Below are 14,119 nucleotides of genomic sequence, written 5' to 3'. Positions count from 1 at the left end.
ATAAGTTACATGTGAATTCCTCGCTTCTTCCACATGAAGACCCAAATGAAAAAGACAGCAGCAGCAGCGAAAGCGAGACCGGTGCCGGTGATGACAAATGTCAGGCCGTAGCAATGCACGCCTGAACAAACCTGTGACATGGAGCCCACCCCCACCTCGCTGGCAGCGTCATAAACCTTGGCAAATAGCAGCCCGTAGCCAAGAGACCCCACAGCCAAAGCCAGAATGAAGGAGCCCCAGATAGTACCGAGATTGGCGATACCCCACACTTTGGTGACAATGGTGGGCACAAGGGTGAACGACGAGCCATACGAAAAGCCGTTAACGATGGTCACAACCGAAAAGTACTTGGCGTTGTCAAACACGGTGAAGATTCCAGAAGGCACCATCAGATGGATGCATGCTGCAACCAGGGCAATCACACTGAGAAGCACGGGTCGTGACACGTGAGATTCCATTGCCTCTGACGAGAATCCCACCACCAGACGCGAAACCGTGGAGAAGGTTGCAAACAGAGACACGTGGGTGGAGAAAGAGGGCGAGTCCGCGTTCTCCACCGTCACAGTGTCCAGAATAGCCCCCATGTTGTTCTGAAACATCTCAAACGGGCCTCCGATGAACACAAAGCAGAGCAGAAACAGCCAGGCGGTCTTGTCGGTGAAGAACTCCTTGAGAGTGGCTCCTTCGTGTCCGGGTCCGTCGCAGTTGCAGTCGGTGGACGCTTCGGCTTTCTTTCGCAACTCTGAAGCCATAGACTCGGCCGTTCGACATGAAAAGAAGATGATTCCACAGATGACCGCATAGAGGCCTGCGAAAAAGAGAAAGATACCGGCAACGTTGACGTTCTTGCCAGTGATGAAAACAGCTCGAAGCAACTGAGATTGCCACAAGGACGACAGCCCAAAGGCCGCAACGGGGCCCCAGATGGCGTATCCAGGTGTGTAGGTTTGTAGCTTGCCGTCCTCCGCAAAGTAGACGGACATGGAGTGGGCACTTGCTTTGAGAGAGGCGTAGTACATGCAAGAGGTGCTGGCACCGATGAAGAAGAAGCACAGGGCCATTTCGGGGGCAGCTCTAGGGAGGGCCTCTCCGGTTTCTCTGTGCCAGTCTGCGGCGGTGGAGAAAATGCCACTGGCGATGGAGTAGCTTGCGGGGAAGGTGATCCAGGAAAAGAGGGCCAAGTAGTTGGATCCGTATGTGTCTCCCAGGTATCCGATCACAGGCATCAGCAGATACATGCCCAGTAACGACGAGATGGACACGGAGTTGACCTGGACCTGTGTGAAACCCAGTTTATGCTGTAGGGTCTGTCCGTACATGGAGAACAGGGAGATGGATGCCGCTGAGAGCGTGCCCAAAATGGACAGTGCAAAGATCGACTTTCCGACCGGTTTCGGACGCATCACCGCCGTGGGCGCGTCTTCGCGCGTTGTCACCGCCTTGAGGGGTGTTCTTTCGTCTACCATGCGTGTATCTGGAGGTGTTTGTGTCGTGTTGTGATGTGGTTGAGGCAGGAGTGCAGATATATATATCTTGTTGGATCAGTCATGCACTTGGTCGGAAATAGAGTTGAAATGACTCTGATAAGGCGCACGTGACTTGGGCGGTCATGGGGTGTTTGATGGGGCTTTGGAGGGGGCAAAAGCGGCCGAAAAAGTAGGAAATAGGGACGGTTGCCGGCGGAGAAGCCCATCACATGACCCAACTGGAGCTGTCCCGTCCCCTTTGGTTTCTCCAAGCGGTCTCTGGATGATCATCACTTTTAGCGGGATCTTTTTGGTTTTGCCCCACCAGGTCCGAGTCTAATTTAAACAGCGCCGTGTGTTGTAAAAACCGCAAAAATGGATAAAAATGGATTAAAATGGATCGAAAGTAGAAAACAAACAGATAGACGGATATTGGTGATGGTGGGGAAGTAGAGATAATATAAGGAGGGGATAGAAGGAAATTTCTGATCCACGTGGAGCGGAGGTTGCTCCCTGATCATTTTGACTCAACTGGCAACTGAGAGATTTGAGTCTACAGTGAGTAACAATATAGTCTAATATATAGAATAAAAAAAATTAAATAAATTAAATAAAAAAAACAATAGGTACAAATACCATAGCTATTGTAGTGAGTACGAAAGTGCGATATTGGACATGTACTAAACTCCTGTTGACTCAAAAGGGTTTCTGTATTGAGATTGTTGTCGCCATTAGTCAGCTGCTATCTCCAGCTGTACAAGTACAAGTACAGTAGCAGACTGGCTTGGGCTGGCGATGAGGTTGATACAAGTATGTACTTACTTATGCGAATACGAGAAAGAAAACATATACTTATTGTACTCGTTAATCTCTGAACACTACGTGATAAGTCTTCCAACAATAAGTCTTCCAACAACGCAACAACTGCAGCCAAAAATGCAGCCAAAAGTGCGGTCACCTACTCCAAAAAGCTCTACTACTTGTAGTCATCCTGATAGTTCCCACAACTGTCTCCAGATCGTCGCTGGCCCCTCGATCAAGATCTTCTTAGACTCATTCACTACCAGCCCTCCAGACCTTGTATGTTGGAGATGAATATGCCAAGGAAACCACCAGACCAATGATCTCGAGCTCTAAATCACCGCGCCCGAGCTTCCTGTCTTTGCTCCTCCCATTCACGATTACCTGAAGATTTCAGAGATCGTCAACAAGTGATGTTTCGATCCGTCCCCAACTTTCACTCACAAAGGTGTTAGGGCAATAATGATTGTATGTATCGTAAAGAAAATGTGTACAGTAGGGAGTATATTGATAGTTAAAATACGTATAGAAACTATCATGATAGTTACAAGATATATAAACTAATATATGTCACTGGATCTGTGTTCTATCATCTGTTTTATTACCCCTTGGTAGTCTTGTTGGGTTAGGGTTTACCGCGAAAGTGGAAGGTACAAATAACACTTGGTAGGGCAATAGCTGGCCAATTTCTCACATCCTGAGAGGAACCAGCCCGTAGACGAGATGTCCATCCTGTATATTGTGTATCTGCTTATCTAGAATCTCATTCTGGGGTGTGCTACTACCGGATCATGGTGCCACCAAGTTGTAAGTCGTTACATTAACTAAATCTAATAAATTATACTTAGGTTCTCCAATAACTGTATTAGGCTGTGAGTGAAACTAAATATCGACGCGTAAACCACAGTGCTGTCTCGAGCACCACCATGACCAAAGAGTACACGGCAATTTACTCGCCAGAGGCCAGATCGACGCCCAAGAACACGAAGAAGGATGCGGTTCACGCGATCAGAGACCAGAACAACGTGGAGATATCTGCTGGAGATGTGGTTCTTCTAAGAGACGATCCGGACGTGGAAGGCAAGGAGTTTGCATTGATCCAGGGTCTCAAGCACGGAGATGAGGGACTGCAGGCCAGGTGTGTCTTGATGAAACTGTTTAACGACGCTGAGTCTCTCACTCCTACGCATGTGATCCCCAATACCAACAAGAACAGGTACTCCGAGGGTCAAGAGTTGGTCATGATGAACTCCATTGTGGATATTCTTGTGGTGGAGCTGCATCTCCCTGTCCTGTGTTATTCGTTTGCTGCATTCGAGGCTCTCTCGCAGGAAGACAAAAAGGGAGACAATGTCTATTTTTGCAGATATGTGTTTGATCACGATGCCAACAAGACGTCTGCGGCGTTTGACTGGCAAGATATCACCAAGGACATGGGTAGATTTATTGACGTTCTCTACAAACTCCTCACAGACAAGCCTCGAAGAGCAGCAGTTGAGGCTTCCAGACAGAGCAGACATGTCCGAGACGAAGACGAGAAAGAGAAGGACATGGATACTATGGACGAGGACACTCCTGCAGAGCAGATCGAAAAGCAGAAAGAGGACGACACTGAGATTATTAATGAGGACGACGAATACGACACTCATGTAGAGCAGATCGAAAAGGCACCAGCAATTACACCCCGAAAACGAGCACTGGAGGAGCTCGATCTACCACAACCCGACCATAACTCGACTCCAACGGCCACGCCAGAGAAGAAACGAAAGACGGAAAATGGCCATGAAGTGGCCCCCTCCAAACGGTGAGTACTAGCCATCAACGACCCAATGAACCCCAACTTCGAGCACAAAACTAAAACAGAACCGCCTGTGTCATCTCCTAACATTATTATCCCGTATGAACATCTAGAATGTTTTATAAACTGGCACTGTCCGACCCTATAAAACTGCAGATCTGTCGCCTTCAAAATTGTCGCCCCTTCAGGCAGCAAGAGCCAGACTCCACAGATTCGCAGCACCCGGCACGCTCCCTATCGAGAAACGGAGCTCTCCAATGTCTATCTCGGTATTGAAAGTGCCATCAGATCAGGCTCGGGAACCTGTATCTTTGTGTCTGCAAATCTGGGATCGTTTGGACGCAGTTTTCAAGTGAAACAGATCCGCTATGAATCAGTTTCAACTGTCTTTGGTGGCGAAAAAAGAAAATGTCAAAAAAGAGGGAAAAAAAAGAAAATGTGCTTAAAAAGAAAAAAGAAAGTATCCATATGCCGTCGTTGTACTTCAGGCGGCATAATAATACAAAAAAGGTACATGCTTTATCCGTATTCTTTATATCAACTCTTGCCTCTTGCAGCTTCTATTGTTTTTGACTCCAATATGATTGACTCCAAGAGTCAACTAGCAAGTACATACGGTGTTGGTAACTACAAGTACACTACACTATACCAAGCAATTCCTGCCGCATTCATTTATTTCTTCTAATCAAAGCCAAGAAATTACTGTCTGTTATTTGTTCTTTCTTCACTATGACTTTCCAAGTCGGAGTGTTTTTACATTTTTTTTATTATATATTTTCTTATTATTTGCACTTTCTTTAATTACGATACCATATGAAGATGATTCCCCCTGATCCTGAAAAAAAGGAAAGAGAAAAAAAAGCGTCTGAATTATCTCATCGATTATTTCCCTGGCCGGTCTCTTCTCTTTGTCTGTTTATTTTGGTCTAAACATAGCTCTCCTTTTACTCAGAACATTAAGAGAATTGCCAACCGGTTATTAAATAAGAGTCTCAACTACAGTATGTGCAATACTGTATTGATTGTTCAACAAAAACGCCATCAACGAGCAGTTTAGGTCCGTGACTTCTTCACGACCTTGCTCGAGAGACCATCTTGGAGATTGCCAACAAGCTCAAGTCTCACCCCATCGATACAAGAAGATTCTTAGCAGCATTGGTGCTAGTTTCACTGATCTCAGATTGGTATTGGAGGAAAAGGGAATGGAAGACAAACTTCAATGCTTTCAAACACGCTCTCTTCCGTTGCTTCAAGAAGGCTTCCATTCTCGGCGCTATGGAAAAACTCGCTGCAAACATCACCAACTACGACACCATCTCGGGGTACTTTGGATTCTGCAGTATTCCTGGCCATTCGGCTGCAAACTATTGCGATAACATTGTTAACATGAAGGAGATACTTGACTACATTATTCGGAGATGATCGACCACTTCTCCAATATGATAAGTTGTCCTCAAGCCTTACATGATCATGCAAGTCCGTCATCAGCATCCAATCTGATCAACTTTTTTGAGGAGAAACGGCTATGACAACTCCAAGATCAAGTATACACCTCAGAATGTTCGTTTTGGAAATTTTCTCTTTTTCAAACATCTCAGAGCTCTTGATTCAAACAAGCAGGACATTACCTCTCATAGAAGAGTCCTCCCCATTACAAGTAGGCGCGTTCTCTACCGAGCGAAGTGTGGGTTCAACAACGATGAATTCTTCAAATATTTGAACTACAAAGTCCGATCAGACCATTCTGTTCTTGATGGGAAACCTCCCTACTTTAGAGATATCTACAAGACAATGAAGGTGAATTTTGCCGAGGATATGAGCATGTCCAACCAATGCAACATCCACCCAATTGGGACCTGCTACTCTGGAGAACTTTCTCGTCAGCTATTGAGTGGGGTGATAGCATTCAAAGTGATTCTGATGTCAATTCCTTCTTCGTCATCTAGGAACACCACGAGGCAGAAATCCAGGAACAAGAAAGCTCATTGCGCAAGGAACATGCTGGTGGACTACGCTAAACACATGAAATACTGTTCAGTATGCTACATGTTTGGATTCAAAGATCCCGAAAGTGATGTTGTCCATACACCGGATAAATGTGTCATTTTTGCTCGTTTCAGGACTGACAAGAACGCTGGTCCTAACGCTGACTGGTACCAAGAATTCAACAAGGTGGAGATCTACTCTCGTTCATCTCAATGGTCTTATCAGGAAGTTTAACAATCCAGAGAAACGACCAACAATGTTCGAAACTATCGAAAAGAACAAAAAAGAAGAAGGCTAAGCCCTATTATTCCAATCACAATAATAGACTTGTCATCTGGTCAACTCCTATAGACTCCTCGATGAGTGCTATCACCCAGAGTCATCCTCGGGCCCCCACGGCAAAGTGGGGGTGGAAGAACTACCTGGCAAAAATACTGGATAGTGCGGGGACGCAGCAAAAAGTGATTTCTGGCAGGATCGAACTGCCGACGTTCTGCGTGTTAAGCAGATGCCATGACCAACTAGACCAAGAAACCGCCTGTGATGTCTCCGGGTGGGTTACACACATTTCCACGCGAAAAAACGGCCTTTAAAAAAAATTGACGGAAGATAACCAAGAGATGAATTGAAACAATTCGATATTGGGCCTATTCCTGACACTTGTTGAAGTCATTGGGTCTCCTTGATCCAAAACCATAAGCCAGACTGTCCCGTTGTGGTGTAGATGAACATGGTGAAGAAACTGAAAGAAGAGAGCTCTATTTGTGGGTTCTTCTAACAAATGACGTGATTAGGATGCCATTTGTTACGGTAAATCATCACTACTCTACGTTACTGACGTGTTTTACTGTCGTCAATGACACCCTGGAGATAAAGCCGAGCGCAAATCAGGAATCTATGATATGGATGTAGCACGAACATATGAGAGCTGTTCTCTCGGCCGCCAACCAATTCACACATTCCATTTGATTAACGGTCATCCGATGAACTTCTCAAACTGCTATCTACTTTACCTGATTACTATGCCTTCACTCTTTAACACTCACGAGCCTGATCTGTGGGTATTGTATTGTCTTATGGAGATACAGCCGACTTTCGTTTCATCAACAGGCACATGGCGTAGCTCATGAGAAAACACTAGATTGTATCATTTGGGGATAAATCTCGGTCCCTCTGTTGGACTCAACCTCTCTCTTCTTTATTGTAGTGTCTGACTATTGTCGAATTCAAACTGTCCCCTCTATGATTTCTAATCATGACGATAGGATCTAGTTCTAAGAATCCGATAATTCAGTCAAGAGTAAGAGAGTCTCAAACAGTATACGTGGTTTTATACAATACTGTAACGCCCATGTTTCTCTGGATCTGGTAGACACTCTTGTGAGCACCCAAACCTGCGAAACATGCGATTCGTTTCTTCATACATATACTACAAGACAGAATTCGCTCTTGAGGAACCTCATGACTTACCCGATCCAAGACAAAGATCCAGAGCCAGATGTTTAACGAGTAGTAATCCCGGCAGATAGTTCTCAGGTGTACCGGCCAGTGTAAACGAGATATCTGTCCTCACTCTGACTTCAACTGACATGACAGGACTGATTGCAGTCTCAGTAACGTCTCACTGCCCATTGTGGGCAAATATCTTGTCATAAGAACTCGTCATAGAACTCTCCACAGGAATTCTTCACGAAACTTAGCACACTTTTCATCTTGCAATCTCGTCCAAAAAGCGTTGGTAATCACCACCACCCAAATGGTCATTTGAAAGGATTCAGCACTACTACAGCACGACTAAGCTGTCCCTGGAAACAATTGACAACAAAAACGAGAACCCATGTCTCGTGTCTTGACATACAACAGCCATTGTAGCAACACTCCTACAACTCACACTACAACCCTACAAGTACATTGCAACCCCCACTAGTCCCATACGGCCAAATACCACTGCAACATGATCCGCAAACAACCCATACCCTGACCCCTTCTCCAAACTAACGCCTGCCTTGTAGATCTCCAATTCTGCTCCAAACACTCCCACCGTTCCTCGCCTTAGTAAGCTCAGAAAAACTCGCTCCCCGTTTCAACCCTAACCCAGACCCAGCAATCCAACAACATGGTCCCGTCCGTACCCCTCTTAACAATAAGGTATAGCCGCATTCTTGCGGTGGGGGGCTGATTTTAGGGTTTGGCGTTGTTAGGGTTAGGGTATGACGTGTAGCCGCGAGTTGAACCTAATCACTCTCGGTGGTGAAAAAATAATAGAAAATAATTAAAAAATACAGAAAATATTCAAAACAGTATTAAATACATACTGGGGAAAGAGACTCAAAAGGTCTCGTACATCTTGCATCCACTATTCGACCTTTCGTCTCTTGGCCTCTGGTTCTCATTTCAGAAGGTACTTCTTGGCCTTCTCAATCTCGCCCTTGGAGCCCAGCCAGACGCCGGATCGCTCGTGGATCTCGGTGGGGACCAGATCGAGGATTCGCTCGCCGTTGTCGTTGATGGCAAGACCGCCGGCCTGCTCAATGATGTAGGCCATGGGGAAACCCTCGTACAAAAGTCGGAGCTTGCCCTTCTTGGACTTGGAGTCGGCGGGGTAGGCAAACATACCTCCGTAGAGAATGGTTCGGTGCACGTCGGCGACCATGGAGCCAATGTATCGGGCCGAGTAGGGCTTGGAGCCGTCCTCGGGGAACTTGAGGGCCTTGAAGTAGTTCTTGACGTTGTCGGACCACAGGGAGGAGTTACCCTCGTTGACGGAGTAGATGGATCGCAGATCGGGGAGCTTGAGATCGGGGTGGGTCAGGATGAACTCTCCCAGAGGGTCATCGAGAGTGAAGCCGTTGCAGCCGTTTCCGGTGGACAGCACCAGGTTGGCGGAGGCACCGTACATGGTGTAGCCGGCGGCAACCATCTCCTTTCCGGGTCGGAGCACGTCCTTGATGGATCCGGAGGAGCCCTCGGGGAGCTTGTAGACGCCGAAAATGGTGCCGACGGAGACGCCGGCGTCGAGGTTGGAGGATCCGTCGATGGGGTCGCAGACCACGGCGTATCGGCCGTCGCCCTCAAACACAATGAGGTCCTCCTGCTCCTCGGACACCACCAGCTTGACCTTACCGGAGGCCTTCATGGCGTTGATGAAGATCTCGTCTCCGATCACGTCCAGCTTCTTCTGGTCGTCGCCGGTGGAGTTTGCGGTTCCCGACAGGCCAATCAGGTTGACCAGGGTCGATCGTCGGATGTTGTGGGCAATGAACTTGAAGGCAAACTGCAGCGAGTTGAGCAGCAGAGTGAAGTCTCCGGTGGGGATTGCGGACGACGCGCCCACCTTGTTCTGTTCCTGCAGAATGAACCGGGTCAGCGTGATGATATCGGTCTGGACTTCGGGGTTGGCTTCCATTGTGAAATGTGATGGACTTGTTGAGAGAGGGGGGGATTGGGGCAGAAGGGGAGATGACGACACGCTCCAAGTGTCTTGTACCCCCGTGCCGAAGGTTTAAGTGGTTAAGGTTGGCCGGGAAATTGCCGTGGTTCGGAACCGTCCGGAACACCACATATTGTGGGGTTTGTGTGGGGAAATAAGCCGGCGGTAGCAGAGATATTTATACCATTTTCTAGCTGGTCGTTTGTACAATACACTGAGCCCCGCCACACGGCCCATGTGACCCCCAAACACCTCCATCGCGCCACATTTAACGCCCCTCTCGCAAAGCTAAAAATCTCCGAGTCGGCCTGCGACATGTATGTCCAAAATGTAAAGCTCGGCTGTGATGGTTGTAGCAACGTGTTTTGCGAGAAAACGGCGGGAGTGAGGGGGTCACGTGACTGTGTACGTGACGTAGCATGTGGTCTGTGGCAACCGGGGTTTTGCGATTGTTTTCCGTCGCCGCATTGGCTCACCAGATCACACGACACCTAAGCTCAATTACCTCAGTTGTCTGTTTTTTCAACCTTTACTATTTCACGCGGTTTTGGATTATCACGTGGCGGGGGTGGAGTGGAGGTGGTGGTGATGGAGCGGTGGAGGCGATGGAGGTGGCGATGGAGGTGGCGATAGAGGCGGTTTGCGAGTGCTTGGATTGCTACTGCTGTGTTGACTACTGAAGGATCTTTAAGTATCGTACACATCTTAGTTCATACCTTTACTTGCACTTACTTGACCATGTACTACTTGTAGATTGCTCCAACTCGCTCCCCACTCACACTCCATACAACCACATAACCACGTGTACACTCGACTTCAATACTGGGCTGAAATGACGCCATTACCCCGCCCGTATGCTCCAGACACCTGATTTGGTCTCACTTGAATGGATGGTCTGACCTGGTTCATAGTCTATCCCCGCAAAAGCAACCTCCAGTGAGTATTGTAGCACCGAACGCGACTTTTTGTAGGGTGAGACGGGGTTTTATGGTATCAATGGGCTTGTTGTGTCCGGGTCTTTCGAATCGTGCCTTTTTATTGTCAGTTTTCTCAGTAGTTTCCGATATCGTGTGGTAGTTGCGCCTGACTATGAGTACGAGTACAGTATGTACAGTACGATAGTCTTGCGATTTTGAATGTAGAACTGATTATGTAATACGATACCGGCACTTGTACTTGAATACCCATTCGTGGCTCAGTCGTCACTGTACCAATTGGCCCTCGGCACTGTACCATTATGCACCAGCAACCAAAACTTGAAAATTGAAAATTGAAAATTGAAAATTGAAAATTGAAAATTGAAAACTGAATTTTAAAAATCAAAAATTAAAAAATTAAAAAACTAAAAATACTGACAAATTACCAGTGCCAGTACCCACTTGTACAGAATTCACTCAAGTGTGTACAAGTACCAATAAAGCCAATGATACTGTTACAAATGGCCATTTCCGCCATCTACCTGTCGTTTTCCTTTCAATGATGCAACTCTTGTGTTAGTCGATTCGCATACACATAGTTTTCACACCAGCATGATACACGGATCGCTCGATTTCGGATGAGAAAGAAAGAGTCTTGGTGGAAGTGACATACTACAGTCTGAATACTTGTACAAGCCCAATAACCTCAACTTCTTCCCCTTGTAGACGTCTCTATGCCTTCAATATCCGCGTATTGTACAATCCACTGCTCTGAATAGTTAAGAGATTAGTTGAAAAGTCAACTAGGGTACCACAAGTTCTGCGTTCCAAGATGGCTAAAACACAAAGTTGAAGTATTCCATAAAAAAATGTACCCACTCAATCTATACACTTGATCGCATGCAGCCGTTATCCCATGGCTCTACTACGATGCACCCACAAGACACCACTCTCTGTTCTCAATTCATTTGTTAATCTATAATTTTACATCCAATCATACCCTACCCCTTATTCCTTCTTCATGGCGTCGAGTCGGACCTTGACGGCCATTCGGTGGGCGTCCAGACCCTCGGTGGCAGCAAGTGTCATAACGGCGGGACCAATGATCTCCAGACCCTCCCGGGTCAGCTGCTGCGACGTAATGTGCTTGGTGAAGGTGCCGGTGTTCACGCCAGAGTACATTCGGGCGTATCCGTAGGTGGGCAGAGTGTGGTTGGTTCCGGAAGAGTAGTCTCCACAAGACTCGGGAGAGTAAGCTCCGACGAAAATGGAACCAGCGTGGTCCACCAGAGGCACGTACTTGTCGGCATCCTCAATCTGCAGAATCAGATGCTCGGGGGCGTACTGGTTGGACAGCTTGAAGGCCTCGTCCATGGTCTTGACGCTAAGAGCAGAAGAGTGGGCAATACACTTTCGGATAATGTCGACTCGAGGAAGAGCAAGAGCCTGAGCATGCAGCTCCTCATCAATGGCATCAAGGTGCTTCTGGTCGCAGTCCACAGCCAGCAGAATGACCTGGGAATCAACGCCGTGCTCGGCCTGAGAAAGCAGATCGGAGGCAACAAAGGCAGGGTTGGCGTGCTTGTCGCAGATCACAAGCACCTCAGAGGGGCCGGCGGGCATGTCGATAGCCACCTTGGCAGTGGTGTCGTTGGACACGTACATCTTGGCGGCGGTGACAAACTGGTTTCCAGGACCCATGATCTTGTCAACCTTGGGCACGGACTCGGTTCCGTAAGCCATAGCAGCGACGGCCTGGGCGCCTCCAGCAAGAACAACGGCCTTGGCGCCAATCTGGTGAGCAACGTAGACAACCTCGGGGGAAAGAGTGCCGTCTTTTCGGGGAGGGGAGGCCAGAACAATATTCTTGCATCCAGCAACCATGGCAGGGACACCGAGATGCAGAGAGGTGGAAGGAAGAACTGCAGTTCCACCAGGAATGTACAGACCGACACTCTCAATGGGTCGAGAAAATCGCTTGCAGACCACACCGGGCTGGGTCTCAACCACAAGCTCGGTGGTGTCAAGCTGGGCAGCGTGGAACTTCTTGACGTTCGCAATGGACATGTCAATGGAAGCCTTAACATCATCGGAAATCTTCATCAGGTCCTCGGAGAAAGGAGCAGTGAGAATAGGAGACTCGAGCTTGACACCGTCAAACTTCTCGGTCAGCTCCAGCAGCTTCTTGTCGCCTCCAGTCTTGACTCCCTCAACAATGGGAAGCACAAGCTTCATGATATCAGAGGTCTTCTGAGCAGGTCGGGCCAGAACAGTCTCAATCTCGGCCTTGGAGGCGGTATCAGCATTGATGTGGTTGAGCTGGATCTTTCCGTCCTCCTTGATCTCCTCCTTCTTCTCTTCCTTCTTCTCCTCCTTGGGCTTCTCGTCCACCTTCTGTCGCTTGATGCCCAGAGCGTCGACCCACTTTTGCTTGGCGTCGCCCTTTCGTCGCGAAATCTTCATATGCTTGCTGTCGAGGTTGTTCATCACCTGGGCCCAGCTCACGCCTTCCTTGACAACCTTGACCATGGCAAAGTAGATGAGGTCGGCAGCCTCCCAAGACACCTCCTCGGCGTCCTTGGCCTCCACGAGCTCCTCAGCCTCCTCCATGATCTTGGCTCGCAGCAGATCCGAGTCGTCAAAAAGTCGCTTTGTGTACGAACCTGCGGGGGCATTTTGCAGCCGCTGCTGAAGGGTCTTCTCCAGACAAGAAATGCCCTGGGCAGCGGAGAAACAGCTCTCGGTGTTGAAGTGGCAGAAGCCCGCGCCGGTCTGCTCAACGATGAACTTGAGACAGTCTCCATCGCAGTCAGTCTCAATTCGGATCAGCTTCTGGGTGTTTCCAGACTCCTTACCCTTGTACCACAGACCGTGTCGTCGGGACTGATAAACACCAGTGCCGGTTCGAATGGCCTCCTTGATGGACTCAGCCGACGAGTAGACGAGGCCGAGCGACTGGTTGAGCACATCGGTCACCAGAGTAGTGTACAGGCCGTCCTGTCGGTCGGTGGACAGAGACGCCAACAGCAGATCGGCAATGGGGAACTTGTCGTCCAGCTTGTCGGCCTGGTGTTCGGTGGTCAGCTTAGCGGAGCTCACCACCACAGTGGCGCCGGTTGCAGCCAGATCAGCCGCGGCCTTGGGATCTTCCACGTTGACGTACACAACCGGGGCTCCTCCCGAGGGCAGCAGCTGCTTGGCGAAGGTCGAGGCCAGCGTCGCCACATCCTCCAGAGCGGGGGTGTCCTTGAGGAAGACGCCGCCGACGTCCAGGTTGTCGGGCTTGGAGCCAATCACTGTCAGACGGCCAGCAGGCACGCCGGAGGCAGCCAGATCAACAGCGGACTCTCCAGACACAAACACAGACGAGGCGCCGGCGTCCAGCAGGTGGATGTACTCGTCGGTCGACAGGTCTGTGTCGGCCATGATGTGAAATTGGGCCTGTCCAAACGCCTTTTTGAGCTCCTTGGCGATCTCGGGGACGTCGGACTGGAGAATGGACACCAGCACCTTGCCGGGCGCCACAGCCACAGCCGGAACAGTCACGCTGCTCACTTGGGGCAGCAGGGGGAACATTTTGTAGTTGGGTCGATAGTCGGATCAAAAGGTGAAGAGATTTTGACACAGTCTAGCGCTTTTTTGTAGTAACCAACCGTTAAGTTTAGAAGCGTTTAGGCGCACTGCAAAATGAGTCAGTTACCAACTTTTGCAGATACTGGCT

At 48.6% G+C, this 14,119-nt stretch overlaps 5 protein-coding genes and 1 non-coding gene across 6 annotated transcripts; 2 read left to right on the top strand and 4 right to left on the bottom strand.

The window, feature by feature from the left end:
* Positions 1–5: 5 nt before the first annotated feature.
* On the bottom strand, positions 6–1,466 carry YALI1_A16004g (uncharacterized protein; the record flags this gene model as incomplete). Its single annotated transcript, XM_500114.3, has 1 exon — positions 6–1,466. One exon carries the CDS (start codon positions 1,464–1,466, stop codon positions 6–8), a length of 1,461 nt encoding a protein of 486 aa, XP_500114.1.
* Positions 1,467–3,193: 1,727 nt separating this feature from the next.
* On the top strand, positions 3,194–4,152 carry YALI1_A15978g (uncharacterized protein; the record flags this gene model as incomplete). Its single annotated transcript, XM_500113.3, has 2 exons — positions 3,194–4,071; positions 4,131–4,152. 2 exons carry the CDS (start codon positions 3,194–3,196, stop codon positions 4,150–4,152), a joined length of 900 nt encoding a protein of 299 aa, XP_500113.3.
* Positions 4,153–5,856: 1,704 nt separating this feature from the next.
* Positions 5,857–6,285, top strand: YALI1_A15961g (uncharacterized protein; the record flags this gene model as incomplete). Its single annotated transcript, XM_068281810.1, has 1 exon — positions 5,857–6,285. The coding sequence occupies one exon, from the start codon at positions 5,857–5,859 to the stop codon at positions 6,283–6,285; it is 429 nt and encodes a 142-aa protein (XP_068137911.1).
* A 228-nt stretch (positions 6,286–6,513) lies between these two features.
* On the bottom strand, positions 6,514–6,587 carry YALI1_A15953r. Its single transcript has one exon. It is a non-coding gene; the product is annotated as a tRNA-Val (tRNA).
* Positions 6,588–8,440: 1,853 nt separating this feature from the next.
* YALI1_A15925g (uncharacterized protein) lies at positions 8,441–9,457 on the bottom strand (the record flags this gene model as incomplete). The annotated part of the gene is made up of 1 exon (XM_500111.3): positions 8,441–9,457. One exon carries the CDS (start codon positions 9,455–9,457, stop codon positions 8,441–8,443), a length of 1,017 nt encoding a protein of 338 aa, XP_500111.2.
* A 1,949-nt stretch (positions 9,458–11,406) lies between these two features.
* On the bottom strand, positions 11,407–13,974 carry YALI1_A15879g (uncharacterized protein; the record flags this gene model as incomplete). Its single annotated transcript, XM_500110.3, has 1 exon — positions 11,407–13,974. The coding sequence occupies one exon, from the start codon at positions 13,972–13,974 to the stop codon at positions 11,407–11,409; it is 2,568 nt and encodes an 855-aa protein (XP_500110.1).
* Positions 13,975–14,119: the final 145 nt, after the last annotated feature.

This window comes from Yarrowia lipolytica, chromosome 1A (assembly GCF_001761485.1).
Source record: "Yarrowia lipolytica chromosome 1A, complete sequence".
Lineage (NCBI taxonomy): Eukaryota > Fungi > Ascomycota > Dipodascomycetes > Dipodascales > Yarrowia > Yarrowia lipolytica.
This window is presented reverse-complemented; position numbering and strand designations above follow the sequence as displayed.